Raw genomic sequence first — 22007 nt, forward strand, 5'->3', positions numbered from 1 at the left:
TAGTAATCAACTAGATTATATAAGCTCTATCTATTATACCTATACTATATATAAAGGGTCCCTTAATTGGCCGATATACTAACTAGAGGAAAGAGCAGCAGTATATTAAAAGTCACTCTCTCTATAAAGCCTATAAACCCCCAGCTCTATAGGACTCCCTTAAAACCTGCTCTAGAGTAATCTCTTATATTAAAGCTAATCTCCCCTTAATACAACTCCCCTACTCTAACTCCTAACATTTAATCTAGATTAGAGTACTTAAATACACTCTAGTAAACTTCTACTAAAAACCTTAGGATATAGAGGCACTAGGAGAACTTCTTATATAGTTACTAATAGGCTCTACTATAGTAGCTAGTAACTTTAATGCTAGCTACAAAATGTAGCAATTTAGCACTTAATAAAACTAAGGAGAGAATATAGTAGACTAAGCTAATGCCTACTTAATAACTCTTCTAAACACTCTAGATATATCTACCTATAACCTAGGAGGGGTCCTAGACCTTACATACTTAAACATCTCTTATTGCTCCCTTAGTATTGCTAAGGATATACACTATGCCTTAGATTACCTCCCCCTTCTAATTACTATCCCTAGAGAGATTGCCTCTAAGTATTCTACCTGCGCTTATATAATAACAAACTCTCAAGAAGAGGAATAATTTATTGAAATCCTTACTACTAAGATTAAGTTCCTGCTTATAACTATTAGGGACACTAGCAAACTAGACTAGCTAGCAGAGCAAACAACCTACACTCTTATATTCTCTCTCTACTAGGCAGGCAGGATCTCTAGGGGCAAGGGAAATTTTAAGGTCTAGTAGAACAACAACTATAGTTGCCTACACTAAGAGCTGCTAGCAAAACAGCGCACTTACTTAGATATTACTAAGAAGAGAAAAGCATTTTAATAAGCTGTTTAAGCAGCTAAAAGAGCCTTTTAGTTAGAGAAGATAGACTAGGCAACAACTAATAAAGAGATTTTTGCTATTGCTAAGTAGGCTTACAGAACTATAGCTAACTTCTAACCTTCTAGCCTAGTATTCTAGGGCAAAACCTATAATATACCTAGCAAGAAAGCTAAAGAACTTTAAGCAGTAGAACTCTATAGAGTTAGATCTAGTAACAACTACTCTAGAGGAGGAATCCCTACTATTCCTAGATAGAACATTTCTTTTTGCACCTCTATCTTACTAGTAGAGGCTAAACATACTGCTTGTTCTACAGGCAATACCTCTCTAGGCATTAACAAGATTAGTGTCAATATTCTTAGACTAGCCTAGCTAGTTATTAGACTTATAGTTAGACTTATTTACAAATCCTCTCTTAGGCTTAGCTACTATCCTGCCCCCTTCTGCTATGCAGAAGTAGTTATAATAGTTAAGCTAGGCAAGACTAACCTCTTAAGCGCAGGCTCTTACTGCTCTATATCTCTTACCTCCTGCGTAGAAAAGGGCATTAATAGACTCTTCGCTTAGCAGGTGTTCTACCTTACTATTAAGCATAAAGTCCTTAGCAATAGATAGGCAGGAGCTCTCCTAAAGCGATTAGCAAATAACTTAGTCTTAGCACTAGTATATAATATTAAAGTCGCTCTAGAAGACAGCAAAGTAGCTACTTTAGTTACTATAGACGTTAAAGAAGCCTTTAATGCTGTACTAGTTAATAGACTTATTAGCTGCATAAGGAAATAAGGTTAGCCTCTGCCTGTCCTAAAGTAGACAGAGACCTTTATAGCATATTACAGCTATAGAGTGTATATAGACAACTACTAGGGAGAGGCTTCCCCCCTAGAATGCAGAGCACTATAAGGCTTACTAGCCTTCTCTATACTATTCCTTCTATATACTGCATCTATTTACTTGCTATTAAGACATAGATTCTAGTATAAGTATACAGATAATAACGCCTTACTCTCTATAGACAACTTACTTAATAGAACTACAGCAGCTGCTAATAGAGGCATTTAATAACTTAAAAGCTAGAGCGCTAAGAACGCTATTAACTTTAACGTAAAGAAGATAGAGGTCTTACACTTTACAAGACAATAGAACCCCTAATAGCTCTCTATTAAACACAAGAGATAGAATATCTAACTTAAGAATAGCCTAAGGTAGCTTAGCGTCTAGCTAGACTGCAAGCTTACTTTTTGCGCTTACGTTAAAAAATAGGCCGGAAAGGCTTACAGAACAGCCTTCTATCTAAAATCCCTTACTAATACAAAACACAGTTCTCTACCTAACTTAGTTTAGAAGGCAGTAAAGGCGTGCATAGAACCTACGCTATACTATAGGCTTAAAGTCTAGTACTTTAAACGCACTCTACTAGGACAAAAGACAAGAGCTAAGGTTAGCATAAGCATTATAGGTTTAGTAACTAGAATAAATAGAACAGTAAAGGCTATAGCTTAAGCTATTCTTTTAGTCTAGCAAACAACCCCCTTACTTGTCCTCTATAGAGAGGCTAGGCTTCTACTAGCAACTCTTATAACAGAATACATTAGAATCTCCTCTATAGTTTAATTATAGCAGCTTAATAGGGATTACTCTCTTGCTATTAAAGCAGACTTATAAATCTTTAGTAGCCTAGACTACTAAAGGTTCTAATAACTATTAAGATTTTAGTAACGCTAAAATCTCCTTTTATACTGCTCCTGCCCTAAACTCCTAGAGAAGAGCAAGCCCCTAAAGCTTATAAGAGGCTTAGAAGACAAAACTAAAGACGCAGGTAAACTGCTTAAATAGATAGAGTCTCTTAACTCTATAGACTTAGTAGTGTACTCTAACAGCTCTAAACTCTAGAATAGAGTCTATAGCTAGAGATACACTATCTTCTAAAATAATACTAAGATTTCCTTTAGCAATAGATAGATTAACTAAGCAGAAGTCTTTAATATAAAAGCAGTAGAAGCTCTTTAGAGGCTTTATGCTGCTCTGCCTTATAAGACAGGCCTTAATAATAAAATTAGAGTCCTCCTAGACAATTAGGCTGTAGCAACTTGCTTTGCTAGCATCCCTTTAGATAGTTCCTAGAATGTCTTTATAGAATTTAAAGAACTAGCCCTAAAGAATAGCAGGGTATTTATTTACTAAATCCCTAGCTACTTTAATATTCTAGGCAATAAGCAAGCAGACTAGCTTGCTAAGAAGAGTGCCTAACTCTTAGAATTAGCTTCTACTCCCCTAATCTTTGCTTACGTTAAGTATAGAGCAAAGGAAAATACTACTAGATAGTTCTAAGAATAGAGGGAAGCTTACCTCCTCTCTACCTACTAACTACTAGGGCTTAAAGCTAAGATAAGTAACCCCTATAAACTCGTCCTTACAAGGGAGAATCTAGCGTACTTACTTGCAGCTAGAACAGAGTATAAAGACTTTACAGCCTACTACAATAGGTTTAGCTATATTACTAATTACTACTATTTCTATAGCAGAAAGAAGCACTAAACCCACCCCTTTTATTGCTACAAGATATTGCTAAGGAGGAGAGTTCCGCTAAAACCCTCCCCTAAGGCAGCTATTAAGTTAGCTCTTGCTTTAGACTTTAAGCGCTTTACTGCTCTTATTAAAGATACATCTTTCTTTAGCAAGATATACCCTAGATAAGGACAGCATGCTAGAAGGCTAGGAGCACTATTTTTATTTCTCTCTTTATATTTGCTTTCTTTTCTTTTGTACTAACTACAGGCTAACGCCTGCTTATAACAACACTCAGCTGTCTAGGAGGACAAGCCTATAACTACGCCTTAAGCCCCCTGCAAGTACCTGCTGACAGAGAAAGGAGGACAAAACATCTCTGCTGTCCTAAAAAAGAGGACAGCTAAGAGCTGCTACATGTACCTAGTATAGCGATAGCACGCCTGATGCTCCGACCGGAGCAGGGATTAACCCCAACCAAGGCGTTAAATACACACACACACACACACACACACACACTGCCCGACACGCATTCCCATTTCTTAATACTTTGCTTCTATCAGGTCTTACGGAATGCTTAAAATCGAGCAATCATTGCTGAGATGGTCTCTACTGAATAATTGATTTTGATATTAGTTTTATTCCTATGGAGGTTGACAGAGCAAAAAATCCGGTACCTGCAAGTGTTCCAACAAATCAATTCGTTTAACCGAGAACCCTGCAAGAGTCTTAACCTCCCATCAGTTCCAAGGCGGAAGCGGCGAAAAACGGTTGCTCTTCCCCTATACCAGCCGCGGCAAAAAGGCCCCTCTGTGGAAGATGCTCACTACGTCCATCATGGTACAAGGAAGTCGTCGATTTGAACCCTCTCGAAGAAACTAATATGGCCAAAGCCAACCCAATACTGGGCCAGCCGATTTGGCCCAATGAGCAAGAGTTGACTTTCGATATACTTGTCTGTATTGCCAGTATGGTTAGTCATTAGTCATCTGACACGGGTAGCTTTTCTCAGCATACTGAGTTGCACGGCCCCAATGAAAGACCTTGGCATCCATTTGCTTACCTTGAACAAAACCCGTTGCGGCAACATGTCCCTTGCTCTTCACCACCCGAGTCCCCTCAAAAGGAGGGTCCGTGGCTACCCCTACAAAGCCTCCGGGACCAAGATCATCAGCGACGAAGGTGTACTCGCCCCGCGGCACGTTGGGATCACCTGTCAACTTGATTGCTTCTAGTCGGCCACGATACATGTGCGCTTCACCTTTCCGCTTCTCCCAGGCTTCTTCCGTCTCGTCGGCATCTCGCACCAGGCCAAGCTCTGCGTCGGTAACGTCAGGGTCGTCGGGTTGGTTAATGAGCAGAAATTCACATCCGTGGCCACTGTAATCGCCAACCCATATACCTCGCCACGGCTTCGTTGCTGTCGGTGTGTATAGAACCGGGTCGAGAGTCGAGTACGTGGTGACTTCTTCACCAATGTGAACACCCATAGCACCAGCAGCTGGCACGGCGTTATTTACATTGTTTATCGAGTTGTTGAGGACTTGTACCAGGCCTGCAAAGCTACCGGGCTGGCCGCCTACGAGGCTCGGCGGCGGCGGCGTACCTGGCATTTGCATCCACTGCCGAATACGGAAGGTCTGATCAGAGACCTCACGTCGAGACCGGGGCCGATCATATGGCGACAGATCGATGGCAGCCTGGCCAGATCTCGCGCAAGACACATGGTGGCGAGCCGGAATAGTCGGCGGCGGCCAAACATGGTCGTAGGGGTAGTCAGCAGCAAGTTTCTCGTCCGCCTGTTCAGGGTCTAATGGCCGGGTGAGTAAGAAGTTACTGAACATCGGATCTGAACGATTTCCGCGCGCCATGGGCTTCTCGGAAGCAAACCGGTTAACGCCGGGTCTGGCAGGAAAATCTCCAGTCTCCTGCCTGTCTTGGACATCAAATTGCAGGACGGGCTTGTCAAGATGCAGCTTAACCTCTGGCTCAAAACCGTGAATGATGACCTGGCTGTCGGTTGGCCACTGTTGGAACGTATTCCTATTGCTAACGGCTAACAATTGGTAGCCTTCTATACAGCCTCTCCGTGGGTCGAAGCGCACAACGATTAGCTTGCCCGTTAAATCCCTGTCACAGAACCAGATTTTATACTTGGGTAGAAACCATATTGGATCATGTGCAGTGTAAAGCTCCCAAAAGCTGTTGCAAGGCGCAAGGTTGGTCAATGTTAAACCTGGCACGTTGTGCTGGATACATCGAAGCCAATGGATGTCCGATATAGCTTGTCTATGGAGCTTCCGACAGGTCGCCGCGACAGCAGGGAGGTCCGTCGCAGACAGGTGTGATAGAATGCAATCAATTAATTCTGGCGGCAGATTAAGAAGAGGGGATATGTTTGCCCCCCAATTTAAGCTATGTCCCGAAGCAAGGCTTTCAGAGGCTTTCTCTGACGAGAAATGCTGGTCTGCGGCGAAATTGTTAGCTGACTCGTTTCTCTTTCGAACAAAGACATGTCGCGCTCATCAGTGATGCAGTTATTCAAACTGAAATAGGTGAAATACTTGTCGGACTTTGCTAGGCATCCACTACAATATTGAAATCTTGTCCACGTAAACGTAGCAAAAGCACGAGCACAGGAGGAGATGATGAGGGATATGTCTCGGAAACAAGATGACAAAATACGGGGACAAAGCAAGCAAGTGATCAGGTATAGACACACCTCGAAAGATACTATGACGGTGCTGGTTATCACCGGCAGCACCACTTTGGCCCGGCATTTTCACCAACATGCGTTGTCGGTAACGATTGACTTCACTTGGCATGCTCTCAAGCAGCTGCAAGTTGGTTTCGTTTTCGGGATTGATGCGACCGTAGTTTGAAGGCGATGTGGTGGCCATGGTTGGCACAAAGGGCAACAGGTCGTAGGCGTCGTTGTCAGATAAGCACGACAGATGCCGTGAAGGCGGTGGATTAGGAGCGGGTGAAGGGGCCCGGCGCTTCGATGGTCGCTGATGAGGAGAGTGTGGATGTGAAGGTATGGCAGATTCTGTACGAGAATCATGACTTGGCTCCGCACAGCGCTTTTTTCTAGAGGCCGCGAAGCCAGCCATCTCGCAGATGTATCACGACAGGATTGAATTTAGTGGGCGTGTAGCAGGCACAAGCTGAAGAGGCCGGCGCGTTGTGCTATATAGATTTAGTTTAGTTTTTGTACTTCCGAGTTGGAGGGCTTTGCGAGAGAGGAGGCCAGATGGGAGGCAGCACAGCCCATTCGCGGCCAAGTGGCATGGGTAATTGGCTGACCAGCCGAAATGCAAGACGCGAGGTTGATATATCGTCGCAGAAACCTTTGCCAGGGCCACTCACTCCTGGCCGGTAACCATTGTCTGAGGTCCAATTTCGCGGCGCCACTGTGGGATGTACGCCAAGCGCTGCACGATTCTCCGAGGTCGACCAGGATGACCACCAGTAGAAGGGGGGCGTGTATGAGCAAAATGGGACGGCGGGATCCTTGAGGCTGCGGCAGTCGATGGGAAGCGGTAGGTGGCACCGAGACTGTGTTGAAGGTCTCGTTTTTGGCCCGTGTTGGTAGTTGGCTATGTTGTTGGTCAGGTTGGGTGAAGGGCATCGCAGTCAACTACTAAAAGTGAGGCAGTCTCAGTCTCCGCTGCCGCCCTCGGACGACAAAAGGCCCAGCCAAAGATCCGCTCCAGCGCCCGCCCCAGATGGAGCGGATGGATCGGATGAGTGCCAGCTGCCAGCTTCTCAACAGGGAAAACCAGGGATTAGCGGTAACCTCGCTCGAAAGCGGGTTATGAAACAGGGTCCGATTCTAGACGCAGGATGTGGAATAGCAAATGCCGCTCTCGGCTCGACCTTCTTTCGACTCGGCTTTGATGCGTGTCGTGACTGAGATGCTATGGAGAGTAAGCTGTGGTGGTGTTTGTTGCCGTTGTTCCCTGGTTCAGTGCAAACCGATGAGATGCCGGCAAAAGAGGAAGGAATGCGAGCCTTTGGTCCATCCAAGTCCGTTTAATTACATAACCACGAGTGCAGTACAATACCTAGTCGAGTGGCGAATCGGCAAGAGCCAAGGACGCAAGAGCGACCGGCCAGTTGGCACGCTCATCCACCTGTGCCAACAGTCCCGCGGACTTCTTCTGCGGCACTTGGATGATTGCAGTTCCACAGAGCCTTTTTAGATTTCAATTTTGGTTGGTTCCAACCACTCCTCCATCAAGGTCAACGGAACTCAACACTCAAGGTCTCGAGCGCTTTACAATATATGCAACCACGAGAAGCTTCAACCTCACCACACCAAAGACGATAAGGACTAGAAGAATGAAACGAGACATGGAACTCGTAGGGCGGGGACGATGGACCTTCGTCTCGAATGATGAACCCAAATTTGCCGCCTCGTGTAGTTCGTACCCGCACTGACTTATCCAACTAGTGTTGGCCATTCGGCTGGGGCTGCTGATCCGCAGGCAAACGACTCAAAGTTTTGACCAAGAGGTGAGCTGGCTGGCAATGGATCTACGCAAGATGGCTTGAATGCCCAGGCGGCCTCGACTTTACTACGTATCGGTATTATCCATGGTGGGGGTGTAGTCCGCCAGTATTTGGGCTCCAGCCGTCCTACCAGGAACCAGTCATGATGGGGACGTGGTGAACCTGGCGCTTCACCAGCAGGAATTTTGCTTACCCGTCAGCGACTAACTAGTAAGTGTTGCACGAGCTTGTCCGCAGTCGATGGAGGACTTAAGTGCTCCTAAGATCTTCGGAAGACGGCATGAGAGTGAGCGTTGCATTGAATCTCCGTCGGGATGGACAAGCTAGTTATCCTACCTACGCGACCCAAACGCTCTCTCTCCCGGCGAGTGAGCTTCCCGCTCCCATAGCTCTCTCTCTCTGTCTTGACTTTAGCTTTCCCTGCTCCGCGTGCAACTAGGTGGCAATGACTTCCAGGGCGGTTTGCTTTGACCCTAGGTCCGCAAACATGGGCAGTCAGTCAATCACAAGTTTGCGAAGTCAGTTTTCAGTGGCATCACCTGTGGTCGCCCGCAGTGACTTGTCGGCTTCAAAATGAAAGCTCTTGAACGGACGAAACGCTCCCCCGGTGGCCCGCAATGCCCTCTATGGAACAAGTTTACTTGGGAGGTAAATGGGCGAAGCCGGCTTCGCGCACGGGGCATCATGATCAATGTGACTTAGCCACCCACTACCGGAGTTGGGGTGGTAATGTGCCAGGGTCCGGCTCAAACCTAATCGTGCCCGCCCCACTTTATGTGGTTCGGCTAGCAAAAGCCCTCACCACCAAAGGTGGTGCTCGACAGCAAGGCGGGCCGGACACCAAGGCGGACCAATTTTCAACCTAGACGCGTTGAACCGCGAAAATGGCTGCAACTAGCGTCCAAACGGCAAAAAGCGATGTCGAATTACGTGTCAACGAGGCTCTTGAGTATATTGAGGAAAATCCAGGTGCAAAAATTCGCTCTGTGGCGAAGAAATTCAACGTGCCTCGTAGCCGGCTTCAACGACGTGCTAACGGCGTTCCTGCTAGGAAAGGCCATCCAGCAAGAAATACAATGCTTTCACGAGAAGAGGAAGTTGCTTTATGTAACTATATCGATCGCCTTGATAAGGCCAACTTCGCTGTACGACCTGAATTCATTACAGATGCTGCAAATTACATCCTAAAAGAGAGGGCATCGTCAACTGCCCCGCCTAGGCAAGTTGGAACGCGATGGACTACACGCTTTATCCAGCGGCATCACTATCATAAAGGTCTTCAAAAAAAGATTGATTCAAGTCGAAAAGCTTCAGAAGATGTGACAAGAGCTCTTTCTTATTACAACAAGCTTAAAGAGGCTATTCAGCAGTACGGAGTCCCTCCTGAAGATATCTGGAATATGGATGAGACTGGCTTTCGTATTGGAATGGGAAAGGACCATTTAGTTGTTACAAAGCGAAGAAGAGCGCATCTATTTTCAATGCCAGAAAACAGGGAGACTGCAACAGCAATAGAATGCATTTCTGCTGGCGGCAAAGTTATTCCTGCCTTTCTTATCCTTACAGGGCAAAAACACATGGAGTCCTGGTATCGGATAAAGGAGCTTGAAGCTAATACCAAAATAACAGTCTCACCAACCGGCTTTACGAATGACGAAATTGCAGTTGCTTGGATACAGCATTTTCAGGAATTTGCAACGCCAATAGGCAGATATCGCCTTTTAATCCTAGATGGCCACGGATCACACCATACAATTGAATTCGTTGAATACTGCGAACAGCACGATATAATTCCCTTTGCGTTGCCCTCGCACCTTACACACATCCTTCAACCTCTTGATGTTGTGATATTTCAGCCACTAAAGCATTATCATGCAAAGGCGTTGGATATCATTGTTCGAGACGGCGTGTTGAATATTACAAAGATTGAATTCCTTGCTTGCATTCAAGCTGTACGAAAACAAGCTTTCAAGACTACTACTATTCTCACAGCCTTTCGAAAAACTGGAATTTCACCCTACAATCCACAGCCTGTAATTGAGGCCCTTGAACAACGAGCTGCAATTTACACATCAACACCATCGCCGCCGCCGTTATATCACAACAACTCTTCCGACTTTGAGACGCCCACAACACTCAGGCAGATAAATAAGGTTGCCAACAAGCTAGGGGAGGTATTAGAAGACGATACATCCCTTGAGCCTGAGTTTGCACGCAATATCAGTCGTTTTATCCGCGGCTCTCTTATTGCAGCTACTGAGCTTATACAGACGAAGAGAGACCTTGGGCGTACAAACGTGTGGACAAGTGTACGTGCACCGACGGCTTGCCATTGCAATCTGCTTCCTACTTGCAAAAAATGTCTGTTTCTGCTCGACCTGTTGTGTTTTTTCGGGTCTGTTTTCCTCTTTACCTTTGTCAACGCCTCACTTTCCGGCCCCCTGTCTGCCCGCGTCTTGTTTCGTCTCAAACCTGGGGCAGAGCAGTGTATCGGAGGTAGGGCTTGATGATGCGGAGATTGGGAAACAGCTCCTTGGCCTCGGCGTCCTTGACGCTGTTGGCGACGATGACGTCCTGGCCGGGCTGCCAGTCGATGGGGGTGGCAATCTTGTGCTTGTCGCCGGCCTGGAGGGAGTCGACGATGCGCAGGACCTCGGCGGCGTTGCGGCCGGTCGAGGCAGGGTACGAGAGGATGGTGCGGATCGTCTTCTTGGGGTCGATGAAGAAGACGGATCGGATGGTCAGGGGCAGGGCGTTCCTGTCAATGTTGGACGGGTCCTGGTAGTCGATCCTGGAGCGGGCAGAGTTAGCCTTTGGCCCGAACGCTCTTTTGTGCTTTTGTCTTGTCGGCGACGGCGGCTTTGGCGCCTCCTCCTCCCACGACGGCCGCGCCACGGACCCAACTTACATGTCGTACTGGTTGGCCACGACGCGGTCGGGGTCGGCGATGATGGGGAACTTGACGTCTCCGCCCGTCACCTCGGAAATGTCCTTGATCCAGGTGGCGTGGCTGTCGGTGGTGTCGGCCGACAGGCCGAGCAGCTTGACGCCGCGCTTGGTGAACTCGGGCTCGAGCTTGGCAAAGGCGCCCAGCTCCGTGGTGCACACGGGCGTAAAGTCCTGCGGGTGCGAGAAGAGGATGGCCCAGCTGCCCTCGATGTACTTGTGGAATTCGACCTTGCCGATGTTGCTGTCGGCGGTGAAGTCGGGCGCCTTGGAGCCGAGACGGAGGTGGGTGGTGGTGCCGGCCATGGCGGATGTGTGGTTGAATGATGCGACGATGGATGTGAATTCCGAGGAGAAGGAGGAGAAGATGAAGAGTGGCCGATTGCATGCGGGACGGGCTGGCGACGCCCCCTTATGTACTGAATGAAGTAGCCGCACAACCTGCGACGCCAATGAATCCGAAGCGCCGGTAGCCGCACGCCGCACGCCGCAGCTTGTTGCAGACGCTGGCGCGGGGGAGGATGTCGATGTCTCTGCTGCCCCTCCTCTCCCCATCCACGTCCACGTAAACGTCGAGGGAGCTGCCCCGCCATGGCCCCCTCTCGTCGCGCTTGCAAAATATTCGTCAAGCCGCCGCACCGCCACCCTTTACGGCCTTGCATTTGCACTCCAACCCCCCGAAACAACAACTCCCCCTTGCCGCAGCACCACCCAATGCGAGCCACCATGTACGCCGTGCTATGCGTGAGTGCGTGCGTGCGTGCGCCAGACAGGATTGCGTGCTGTCCCCCGACCCCGATTGGCCCGCCCCGCACGTCGCTCGATGCTGCCATCCCAGCCTCGCTGACGCCATGGGCTTGTCCAAAAGGGGGGCAGTGACAGCAGCAAGCGGCGGCGGCAGCAGCGGCAGCAACCACAGGACGTGCAATTTTGACGCTGGCCGGTCCGTCGGCGGCACCCACGGGAAGCACGCAATTGCTGATCCCGACCTCCCGCGAACGCCCAGCAAACACGAGGGCTACTCCCAGCCGTGATCCATCAAGCTCGCGGCCACGTGCCGTTCACCGGTGACAGAATCAGCGAGTACGTACGCATCGCAAAAACAGACGCCAGCATCACAATCCTAATCGTACTGTGAAAGAATCCCACGCCCTCCTTTAGCACCGAGGTCCAACATATAATTACCAATGCTAGCCAGCTACTTAGTAGCTAGCGGTCGATGATGCTGATGATGCGGCCATGTTCGCATATCCACATGCTACATACACACAGTCCACTCCACTCACTTGCTTACTTTTACTCCCTTGTCAAGATTCAAGACTGCAGCTTAGCAGCCAACAGTCCAGTTACGTACAACGCGGTCCCGTTACCAAGATCTATCTATCCATTCGCCGTCTTATCCACCACGCTATCAAAAACCTGCTAGCAAAGAACCGACGCCCATACCCATCTAATCCTGTTCCGGCCGGAACCAAAAAGAAACTTACGACCACGCCAGGAGTCGAACCTGGAATCTCTAGAGGAGTCGGCGACGATGAACCGAAATCTAGCGCCTTAGCCATTAGGCCACGCGGCCGAGGTATATCCGTGGCGACATTATTTCAGCCCAACACCCTATTTGCCCACTCTCCACCACTCTCGCTCATTTGGGCCTCAAGTCTGCAGTGCCATGCATGGCCCATTACGTCTTTTTTTGCGTTGCAGCCATGTTGTTTATTGTATTGCGATGCATGCTAAACGCCGGCCATGTACGCCCATGCTACTGCTACCATCTTATATCCGACTTGTGCTACGCCCGCATTTGCCCGCCTGGTTCTGACGACATGTCCACAGAAAGAATAAAAAATTAAAAAAAAAAAAAAGCAAGGGAGGCACAGAAAATAGAACCCAACGCCAGCAACACCGCTCTGATGTCATGCAAAGCTCTGCTTTACAAGAAAGCTGCTATCTCCGCGTCTTCTTGGTTGGCCCGCTTCTCACAGAGGCATCGTACGGATCCGGGTCGCTCTCCTCGGTGGCTTGCTCAGCATCGGCGTCGGCGTCGCTCGAGCGGTCGAGCTCGCTTGTTTCAACATCGTCCGTCGGTGACGTCGCCTCTTCCCGAGACAGCCCGCCCACGCGTTCGGACCACATGCCGAGTGCTATCGGGCGCACGTCCGGGGACCTGCTGGTGCTGGGGAGGGCCTGGCTCGACGTGCCACCTGCTGTGCGCATGGGCCTCAAAGGGTTAAACTCGGCAACGGCACGGAACTCCAACTTTGCCAGGGCTGCTGGGGTTGCCGTTGTGGCCGGCTCCCTGTGCTGCGGGACATTGACTTGACTTTTGCAGGACCTCTTGAGACGCGGTTTGCGCTGCGAGGTGGACGGGTGAGCGCTGTGTGACCTCGACAAGAGTTCATCGCATTTCTCAGCCGCTGTTTCATCATGGGTGATGCCCATGTCCAAGGCAGCCCCCCCGCCGGGCATGGTTTGGACACTGCCCCCGGACCGGCGCCGTCTGCGAACCGGATCCTGGTGCGTGCCGGCCCCCGCTGCGGAGTGCCCGGCAACCGGCGCGGGGGATTGGGACGCAGTGGTGGGCGTCATGTCGATTCGCATCTGGCCCATCTCCGATTGCAGTTCCCGTAGGTTCCGCTGACTGTCAGAGAAGACGACACGAGTGCGGAGGCGGTGGACGGCACGGTCTAGACAAAGTTCAATGGCACAGCGGTCCCGGATCCGACTCAGCCGCGGCCACGTCGCTCGTTCGCCAAGTACACACGACCGCAGCATAAAGTCCACGGTGGGATTGCTCAGGAGCTTTGGCAAGTCGTGCATGGCAATCTCCGGCAAGATGGTGATGTCGCCAGAGTATTTCTGACTTAGGATTGTCCGGCACTTGGTCATCAAGTTGGGAAAGATGCCCAGCTCAGCCATGAACTGAAGCCGATGCAAAGCCTCATCCCTCGCCAACGTGGTGAGGGCGTACGTCCAGTCGACGTCGTCGGAGCGCCGGGCGTTCGGGGCCGGGGCTGTTGGTCGGTTGTCCTGCGGGAGCACATCGTCCCTGGACAAGAACGGCACCACGTGCGGGTTGACCTGGCAGACAATGAAGTGGTTCACGTTGAACATTTCGGCCAGGCGGGTCATGGGCAAGTCATTGTCCACGGAGCCGTCAATGAACCGTTGAGGAGTCGGCGTCCACGGGTGGTGCTCCCCAGAGACGGGGTCCTTGACCAGCAGCGGCGACGACGTGTACACCAGCGGGAGCGAACAGGACGCCGCGACGGCCGACCAGATCATGACATTGGGTGCGGTGACATAGTTGAGCAGCCGCGGCAACTCGTAAATGGACGCCGTGGACACGCAAATGTTGAGGATGCGGCGGGTTCGGTTGTAGGCTTCCTGAAACGTCATGTCCCGGGTTAAATTGCGCATGACGCGGGTGAGATTATCAATGTTGGACCAGCTGCCTTCTGTCAGGAGACGCCGCATGTGACCCAGGACACCGAGGTTGCTGTCTTCTGATTCGAAAACGGCCAAATCGCCGTAAGGAAAGTCTCTTAGCAGCTCGGGAATCTCCTCGTCGGTCTTGGTACACATGACGGCGCAGACTATGCTTCCTGCGCTGGCACCGGATATAATACGCGGCAGTAGCTGCTGCTCAAACAAGGCCTTGAGCACGCCGATGTGTGTCATGCCAAACGTGCCTCCGCCGGAAAGCAGCAAGGCGCTGCGGCCGAAGCTCTGTCTCGAGAACAGCATGCCTTCCAACAAGTCCTTGACTTGGATGGTGCGATGGTTCAAGGCGCTCTGGGTGACAATGGCGTCAATCGTCTCAATGGCGGACTCGACGTAGCGCTCTATGAGCTTCTTGGTACCTGTGTGGGAATGGCGATACAGGTCGACGCTGCCCATGCCCCCGAGGTCCCGACTCAATTCTGTGCGAATGAGGTGCATCATGGAGCGAATATCATTGCCGAGGCGGGCGTCATCCAGCGCACGCAGACGCTCCTGAATGAGCAGAAAGTCATATTCGTCAGAGACTGTCTCGTTCTTCCACCCGTCATTGCCCTCGAGCGTGTCCAGCTCCGCCGCGGCTTCTTTCCACCGCGCATAGGTCTCGGCCTGCATTGTAATTGTAGTGTCAGCAGCAACGTAGGCCAAGGTTGAGCAAGGCCCAGCGAGGGGAATGAGGGTTTGGCGGAGAAGCGTACAGATTTCATGTGCGCAGATAGGATGGCCTTTGTCTCTTGCTGTAGTCGAAGGCGCTCGCGCTCGTCGACAGTCAACCCATCTTTCCAGGAAAGGAGCGCATCGTTGGCGTCTCGAAGGGTCCTGGATACGACTTTTCGAAGTCGGCCGCCTCGACCAGATGCTTGCTGAGACAAAAGCGCCTGCGTCTTTGGCTCGCTCCGGGAGCCAGCGTAGGCGGCTGGCGCATGGAGGCTCGGAGGCCGGTGTGCTTGAAGGATGAGATCAGCCATTTCGCCGTACCGTGACCAGGGTTCTCGTCTCGATGGACGGGCGGCGAAGGTTCGGTAATGCGAATGGGTGCGTCGGGTCGCGACTCAATCCATGATATATGGGATGGGCGTGGAGCAGGGTCATGTACCGGTAGACGTCTCTTGGGTCTCGATGGCTCCAAATGCCAGATCACAGAACAGGACACAAGCCGGGGATCGGGGATGAAGAGTCGTGTCGAGGGTCGACTTGCAGGGCTGCTTGACGCAATGGATAATACTAATAATGGATGGACACTGTCTGCTGGAAAGGACACGGACGGACATGGACATGCAAGGACAAGGGAAGGGCGGAAGGGCGGAAGGGCGGAGGAGGCATGTGAGCGAGGCGGGTCGGAGCCAACTCGCAACTTGAGTCTGGTGAGCAGGTTGGGTTGACTTTTTTGGGGGGGCGCCAGTCGACAGAGCCTAGAGCCTAGGAGCCTACCAGCCAAGTCGGCACCGAAACGGCAAGGGGCCGGCGAGCTGCGCGTCCGTCGTAGGGCCAATCTGTCCCCATTTCTTGGCAACGTACTCCGTACGGAGTCCGTCTGTTCGCTCCAGACGTGACGTGGATGCCAAGTTGGATACAACCATACCATCCCGCAGGCATCTGGACATGAATTACGTTTGGATCTGCAAGCAGGCCGACTGCTTGTTTGAAGCTCAGCCCGAACCTCGACTCGTCCAGCGTCGCCATCTGACCACCATCTTGAGCGCCATCGCCATCGCCACGACACCCCCATGGACCACGGTCCGCGGATGACCGCGCTGCCCTGCCACGTCATTGGATCCTGATGTCTGTGCCTCGAAACAAGGTTTCGGTCGAACCTTTTGCTCTCCCCAAGAGACAGAAATTCCGGCACAACCAAGCTAGGGTCTGCAGGCACTCAAAGGTACCGAACAATGTACTTTCGGCTCGGACATGCTGCATGTAAATTGTGCAAGGTTCAACCTCTATCCCATGGAAGAGCTCTTGAGTGATTGCATCGTCAACCGAGCCGACTGGCCCGCAGAGGAACGACTGGTAATGCGGCGATTATCACGAAAATAGCAGCACATAAAAAAATGTGGAGAATCTCGCACCGGGCGGCTTTCCCGGAGAACACGACGGTAGGAGGTCTGCTGATCGAGTTGAGCAACGCCGAGGCCGTCGTCCTGAGCAGCTTGGAAAAGCCCTCCCCCGGCCTCTGGAGGATATCGACGCGAGACCGACGTGTAGACTTGCGGCTGAGAATCGTGCAGTGTCAATGAAAGACAATCCCGTGGCTTCTCATAGTCATAGCAATGCAGTGGTGGTGTGAGCGAGCACTCTATCTACACCGAATTCCAAGATGGGCAAAGACTCCGTTCTTGGCATGACGATTCAATCGGCCCTATTCTTTCTTACCAATAAAAAATATGATCAAAAAGGGACGCCTTTTCAAGAACAGAGCTGAGGACCAAAAAATTGCGGACTACTACAAAAGCCTCCCCCGGAAAGGCTCGAACTTTCAACCTCCTGATTAACAGTCAGACGCGCTAGCCAATTGCGCCACGGAGGACTGTGGCATTCTCGGCAGCCCAAAGCAGCTTAGGTAAGAAAGGCTCATGCGGCAGAGCGCGTGTATGTTTACCTTGATGGTCAAGATATTCAGTGGCGTCCCTTATTTCTTCATAATTATGAGCTCCTAGGAAACACTCTCGCGCTCGCCGTTCGGTCTGCTACAACTCAGCTGTCAGCTTGTTCCTGGCCAACACTATGTTCCAGATGTGCGACGTTTCACCAACTGACTAGGCAAAGAACATGTGCGCATCGGCATGGTTGAGATTAGTCTCGGTCGAATTCCTAAGCGAGTCCCCAGCTGTCCTGGCTGGACATCGGACCGTTTCGTGTCGATTCTAGGGCTCGGAAAGTTGAAAGTTGATGCATCGAAAACCTAGCCGAGCTCAAATTCTTTGGAGCCATGCGTCGAAACGAGACGAGCAAGATGGCGTTGCCGACTATCCCTTCAGTTTGACCGAGGATCAGACCTGGGCGTGGTGCAGCTGCTCACCGATGATGCTCTTTGTGACCTTGGACGCCCAAACTACAGTGGTCTGTGGCTGCGGTGGCTGTGTCGCGCGGAACTAAACGCGCATCGACCCGGCCAAAATTGGCCCAGGTACTTCAACATACAGATTTCGCATTGTCGGTACTACTGACACATAAAGTGCACAGGGTGCGCCATCGTAATCCAGTTTCCCGGCGGCTGCGCGATTTCATCCCTTTTCATCAACATCACCCACAACCCAGCATCACCACGCCGCTTCCGTCCTGTCATGTCAGCCTCCAGCCTACAGGCATCGTATCCGACCGCAGAAGAGGCCATCGAGGCTCTCAATGCCCAACAAGCCGAGAAGGGATTTGTTGCAGTCAAATGCGGCGGCGGTTATTCCAGGCGCACCGGGCTGAGGAATAACTACAGGTTTCAGTGTCAGCATAGCGGCAGCTATAGGCCAAATAAGAATAATTCGAACATCTACAAGACCTCGTCAAGGAAGGGCCAATGCCCGTTCAGAGCCCAGATTCGCCTAAACACTCACGATAATACCTGGACCCCCATAATCAATGAAAGCCGACACAATCACGACCCGGTCCCCTCGCCTTTAGATTCAAGCATCCTACGGCTTCGAAGTCAACAGAACTTCGGCCTGCAAGAAATTCAGACAAGGGTTGAAACCCTGACTAATCTGAAAACATTCACGACAAAGCAAATCGCAGCACAAATCATGCAGCAATGCCCAGATGTTTACATCACCAGCATGGAGGTCTTTTTCATCCAGCGTCAATTACGCCTCTCAAAGTCTAGCGAAGTTGAAAATAGTACGCAAACGCCTGCAGCCTCAGCAACTCGTGCTGGGCCTGGACGTCGCGGCCGCGCGCAACGAAACACCCTTCCAGACCTCGTTTCGCGGGTCGATGCCCTTGCGAATATCCTCACAAGCTCACAACAAGCTGCATCAAGTTTACAGCAACAGATTAACGCCCTTACGAATAGCCTCACAACCTCACAGCAGGCTACATTGAGCTTGCAGCAACACATTCATACTCTTGCGAAATCACAACCAAGCGCAACTACCGCAACGCAAGCCTCGCAGGCAGAGGAGAGCAACGTTGCAGCATCGCAGTCAACAGAAGTAGATTTGACGGGTGCTGCACCCATGACACCAATACCACACCAGTCATTCTTTGGCGACCAAAACAACGAGGCTTCTAATCAGCTTGAGTTTGTTCCGTACGAGCCGACAGCCTGATGGTTTAAAGTAAGGCGCGCATCACCTCGACGAGAAGTGCACAATCCTGAGGCTTTTGTTTGTTTGTCGAGTTTGATTGGGGTCGATTCAACGTTGACGCACGTGCCGTCCCGGGAAGAAAACAATTGCCTTTGTCATTTTGGAGCTTGGTATACCCTGAGCTACATATCTACGACTGGATGTGTCTGTGGGTGAGAGACAAATCTGTCATTTCCCGAACCCAAACATGTGAAAATGAAGTTCCTTCATGGTGAAGATGATGAGTAGAAGGACATTCGACGCGGAACTCGGCCATATTTTGTGCCGATGTCGTTGACCACTCGACCTGAATTGTCACCATGTCCGGCACGCTTCAATGAGACAGGCGGAAGAGGGATACGAGAGGGATGCGGAAGGGAGCTCTCCCTCGTATTTCCGCTACCTCTACGCGATTGCATGACCACCTTGATGGGTAGCGCTAGTGCTGGCTGAGCATGATTGCCCACTAGTTCAGTGAATCGTGTCGCTGGACTGGGCCCAAGCGCCCCAGGAATTATTGGAATTGGGTTTTCGCCATGTTGGGAATTTCCCATGGAATTTCCATGCCGTCCGGGTCGCCATGCCGCCGCGTGGGCCGAGCCGGCTCCGGTCTCGGAATACGGTCTACCCAGGCGCTCTGTCGGCCACGATTGACCATCTTCAACGGCTGATTAAATAGACTGCGATCCGCCCGTGGAGAGGCATATGTGGTCAATTGATACCATGTCTTGACCATGTCGGACCCAGTCAAGGACAAACCGGAGTGGTCGCCCGCGGCGGACGAGGCGGCTCCCACGGCAGCCAACAATGACGTCGGCTCATGGGCAAACGCCAGCGGCCGAGATTCCGACGACGCCGACTGCGAAACCAAACCAAACGACCTCTACAGCCCCCTGCCTACCCTGCGCGAAACCCACTCCGACATGTACGCGAGCTCTCGGCGGAGGCGCGCAGAGTCGGTCTCGACAGCCACGGGAAGCCTGGCTCCAACGGCCGCGCGCGTCGACACGGTTCTTTCGCGAATACGATCGCGGCCGGTGCCCCAATTCACGCACCCGCTGGCCCATGTGCGCACGACCGAGGCATCGCTCGTCAACTTTGACGGCCCTGACGACCCCTACCACCCGCTCAACTGGGTGGCGCATAAGAAGGCGTCGACGACGCTGCTGTATGGCCTCGTCACCATGACGGCGACGTGGACGTCGTCTTCGTACTCGGCCGGCACCTCGCAGATTGCGCGCGAGTTCCACGTCGGCACACAGGTCGCCACGCTCGGCACGGTGCTGTACCTGTTTGGCTTCGGGCTCGGACCGATGCTGTGGGCGCCGCTCAGCGAGGTCTACGGGCGGCGCGTGGCCGTCATGGTGCCCATGGTCATATCTACGTGCTTCACCATCGGCAGCGCCACCGCCAAGGATCTCCAGACGCTCATGTTGACGCGCTTCTTTGATGCCTTTTTCGCCTCCGCGCCCGTGACCAACACCGGCGGCGTGCTCGGGGACATGTACTCTCCTGATGAGCGAGGCATTGCCATGGCGGGCTATGCCATGGCTGTTACTGGCGGCCCGGCGTTGAGTATGCGAAACCGGAAGAAGAGGTCTCGTCCCGCGCAAGGCGTGCTAACCGATGCCCTGTAGGTCCCATCATCTCGGCAGCCCTCGTCGAGCAGCCATCCCTCGGGTGGCGCTGGACGCTGTACCTCTCGACCATGCTGCAGGCCGTGGTGCTGGCCATGGCCATCATCTTCATCGACGAGAGCTATCCGCCGAGCCTACTCGTCTGCAAGGCCCAGCGCCTGCGTTTCTCAACGGGCAACTGGGCGCTGCACGCGCAGTTTGAGGAATGGGACATTAGCGTGCGCGAGCTGGCAACCAAGTTCCTCCTGCGGCCGGTGCAGCTCCTCTGCACGCCCATCTGCTTTCTCATGGCGCTCTACGCCAGCTTCTGCTACGGCATCCTGTACATGCAGCTGGGGGCCATCCCCATCATCTTTGGTGAGCTGCGCGGGTGGCGGCCTTTTGTGGCGTCGCTGCCGTTTCTGGCCGTCTTCATGGGCGCCGCGCTCGGCTGCGTGCTCAACATCTACAACCAGACCGTCTACAACAGAGCCTACCACGCCGCCGGCGACCGTGCCGTCCCGGAGAAGAGGCTGCCGCCCATGATGCTGGGCGGAGTCGTCTTCAGCGCCGGCCAGTTCCTGCTCGGGTGGACGGCCGATCCGGGCGTCCACTGGGCCGCGCCGTGCCTGGGGCTCTTCATGCTCGGCACCGGCTTCTTTACCATTTTCCAGGCGGCGGTGAATTACCTCGTCGACACGTTCCAGGCGCACGGTGCTTCGGCCATTGCGGCAAATACCTTTCTGAGGTCTTGCTTCGCCGGCGTCTTTCCGCTGGTTGTGGGGCCGCTGTATCACAATATCGGCGTCGGGCCCGGTTCGAGCATCACGGGGGGGATTGCGGCACTGTTGATTCCCGTGCCGTTTGTGTTTTACAAACATGGGCGGCAGGCGAGGGCCAAGTCTCAGTGGTCTAAGGACTCTGTGTGTTGAGCAGCAGGCAGGCAAGCGAGCGCGTGTGCCGTGTCGTCTTGTCTGGACAGCGCGCCCCCCCTTTCCCGGGGGGGAGGGTTCTCCAAAGGGCCTCTGGAAGGGGCCATGTCGAAGCGCAGCTGTCGGTGAATACTGTCAATTTTCAATTCAAATGGTATATACAGGACTTTCTCGGCTTTCACTGACCCTCGGCCAACAGCTGGTCGTTGGCACCATTGTCTGGTTATGCGCTGTTAGGCTGTGGCCCCGAGCAAGGAAAGGAAGCAGATCCATCATCTGTCCTTTTGTGGACAGGCGGGCGAAAAGCATTGGGGGCGCTGCTGTGCGCACATGCGGTGCCTTGGTTGCTTACATACTCGAAGCCGACGGATGGACTTGATGCAACCAGCGTGAGCCGTCGAAGCGTAGGCGTCTTATACCGAAGGACTACGTGGTAGCAAGACGCTGTTTCGTGAGGTTTTCAATCACAGCCTAGAGTCAACAGCCACAGCCAACGTTATGGATTGTGTGACGTGTTTACTCGAGGGCTATTAGGGACTTTTTCTTTTTTCCCTGAGGCTCTCGCCGGGAGTCGACAAGACTCTAGACTTGATCGGCAAGTTGGTGCTGACCTGGTGCCGAGGTCTGCACGCGTTGCTCCAGAACGGAGAACGGAGTCCACCGTACAATAATCGTTGATGCGCCATTAATAATGTAATGTGGTTGTATTATATAGCAGTCAACAAGTACCTATTGGCATTTCTTGCAGTGAAAGGAGGGAAACGACAGTAAAAGGTTAACTGCATGAAAAGGTCCACCGACACTCCG

The 22007-nt window shown here is 51.9% G+C and overlaps 5 protein-coding genes across 5 annotated transcripts; 2 read left to right on the forward strand and 3 right to left on the reverse strand.

Moving 5' to 3' along the window:
• Positions 1–4251: 4251 nt before the first annotated feature.
• On the reverse strand, positions 4252–6316 carry MAM_06755 (F-box domain-containing protein; the record flags this gene model as incomplete). Its single annotated transcript, XM_040825553.1, has 3 exons — positions 4252–4373; positions 4480–5883; positions 6139–6316. 3 exons carry the CDS (start codon positions 6314–6316, stop codon positions 4252–4254), a joined length of 1704 nt encoding a protein of 567 aa, XP_040676544.1.
• Positions 6317–10397: 4081 nt separating this feature from the next.
• On the reverse strand, positions 10398–11183 carry MAM_06756 (mitochondrial peroxiredoxin PRX1; the record flags this gene model as incomplete). The annotated part of the gene is made up of 2 exons (XM_040825554.1): positions 10398–10722; positions 10840–11183. The coding sequence occupies 2 exons, from the start codon at positions 11181–11183 to the stop codon at positions 10398–10400; spliced, it is 669 nt and encodes a 222-aa protein (XP_040676545.1).
• Positions 11184–12821: 1638 nt separating this feature from the next.
• On the reverse strand, positions 12822–15343 carry MAM_06757 (Acyl transferase/acyl hydrolase/lysophospholipase; the record flags this gene model as incomplete). Its single annotated transcript, XM_040825555.1, has 2 exons — positions 12822–14984; positions 15074–15343. The coding sequence occupies 2 exons, from the start codon at positions 15341–15343 to the stop codon at positions 12822–12824; spliced, it is 2433 nt and encodes an 810-aa protein (XP_040676546.1).
• Positions 15344–17659: 2316 nt separating this feature from the next.
• Positions 17660–18634, forward strand: MAM_06758 (Transcription factor, FAR1-related protein; the record flags this gene model as incomplete). Its single annotated transcript, XM_040825556.1, has 1 exon — positions 17660–18634. The coding sequence occupies one exon, from the start codon at positions 17660–17662 to the stop codon at positions 18632–18634; it is 975 nt and encodes a 324-aa protein (XP_040676547.1).
• A 752-nt stretch (positions 18635–19386) lies between these two features.
• Positions 19387–21200, forward strand: MAM_06759 (MSF membrane transporter; the record flags this gene model as incomplete). The annotated part of the gene is made up of 2 exons (XM_040825557.1): positions 19387–20227; positions 20290–21200. 2 exons carry the CDS (start codon positions 19387–19389, stop codon positions 21198–21200), a joined length of 1752 nt encoding a protein of 583 aa, XP_040676548.1.
• Between the last annotated feature and the right edge of the window lie 807 nt (positions 21201–22007).

The sequence above is a fragment of the Metarhizium album genome (assembly GCF_000804445.1).
Source record: "Metarhizium album ARSEF 1941 chromosome Unknown scaffold_23, whole genome shotgun sequence".
Classification (NCBI taxonomy): Eukaryota; Fungi; Ascomycota; class Sordariomycetes; order Hypocreales; family Clavicipitaceae; genus Metarhizium; species Metarhizium album.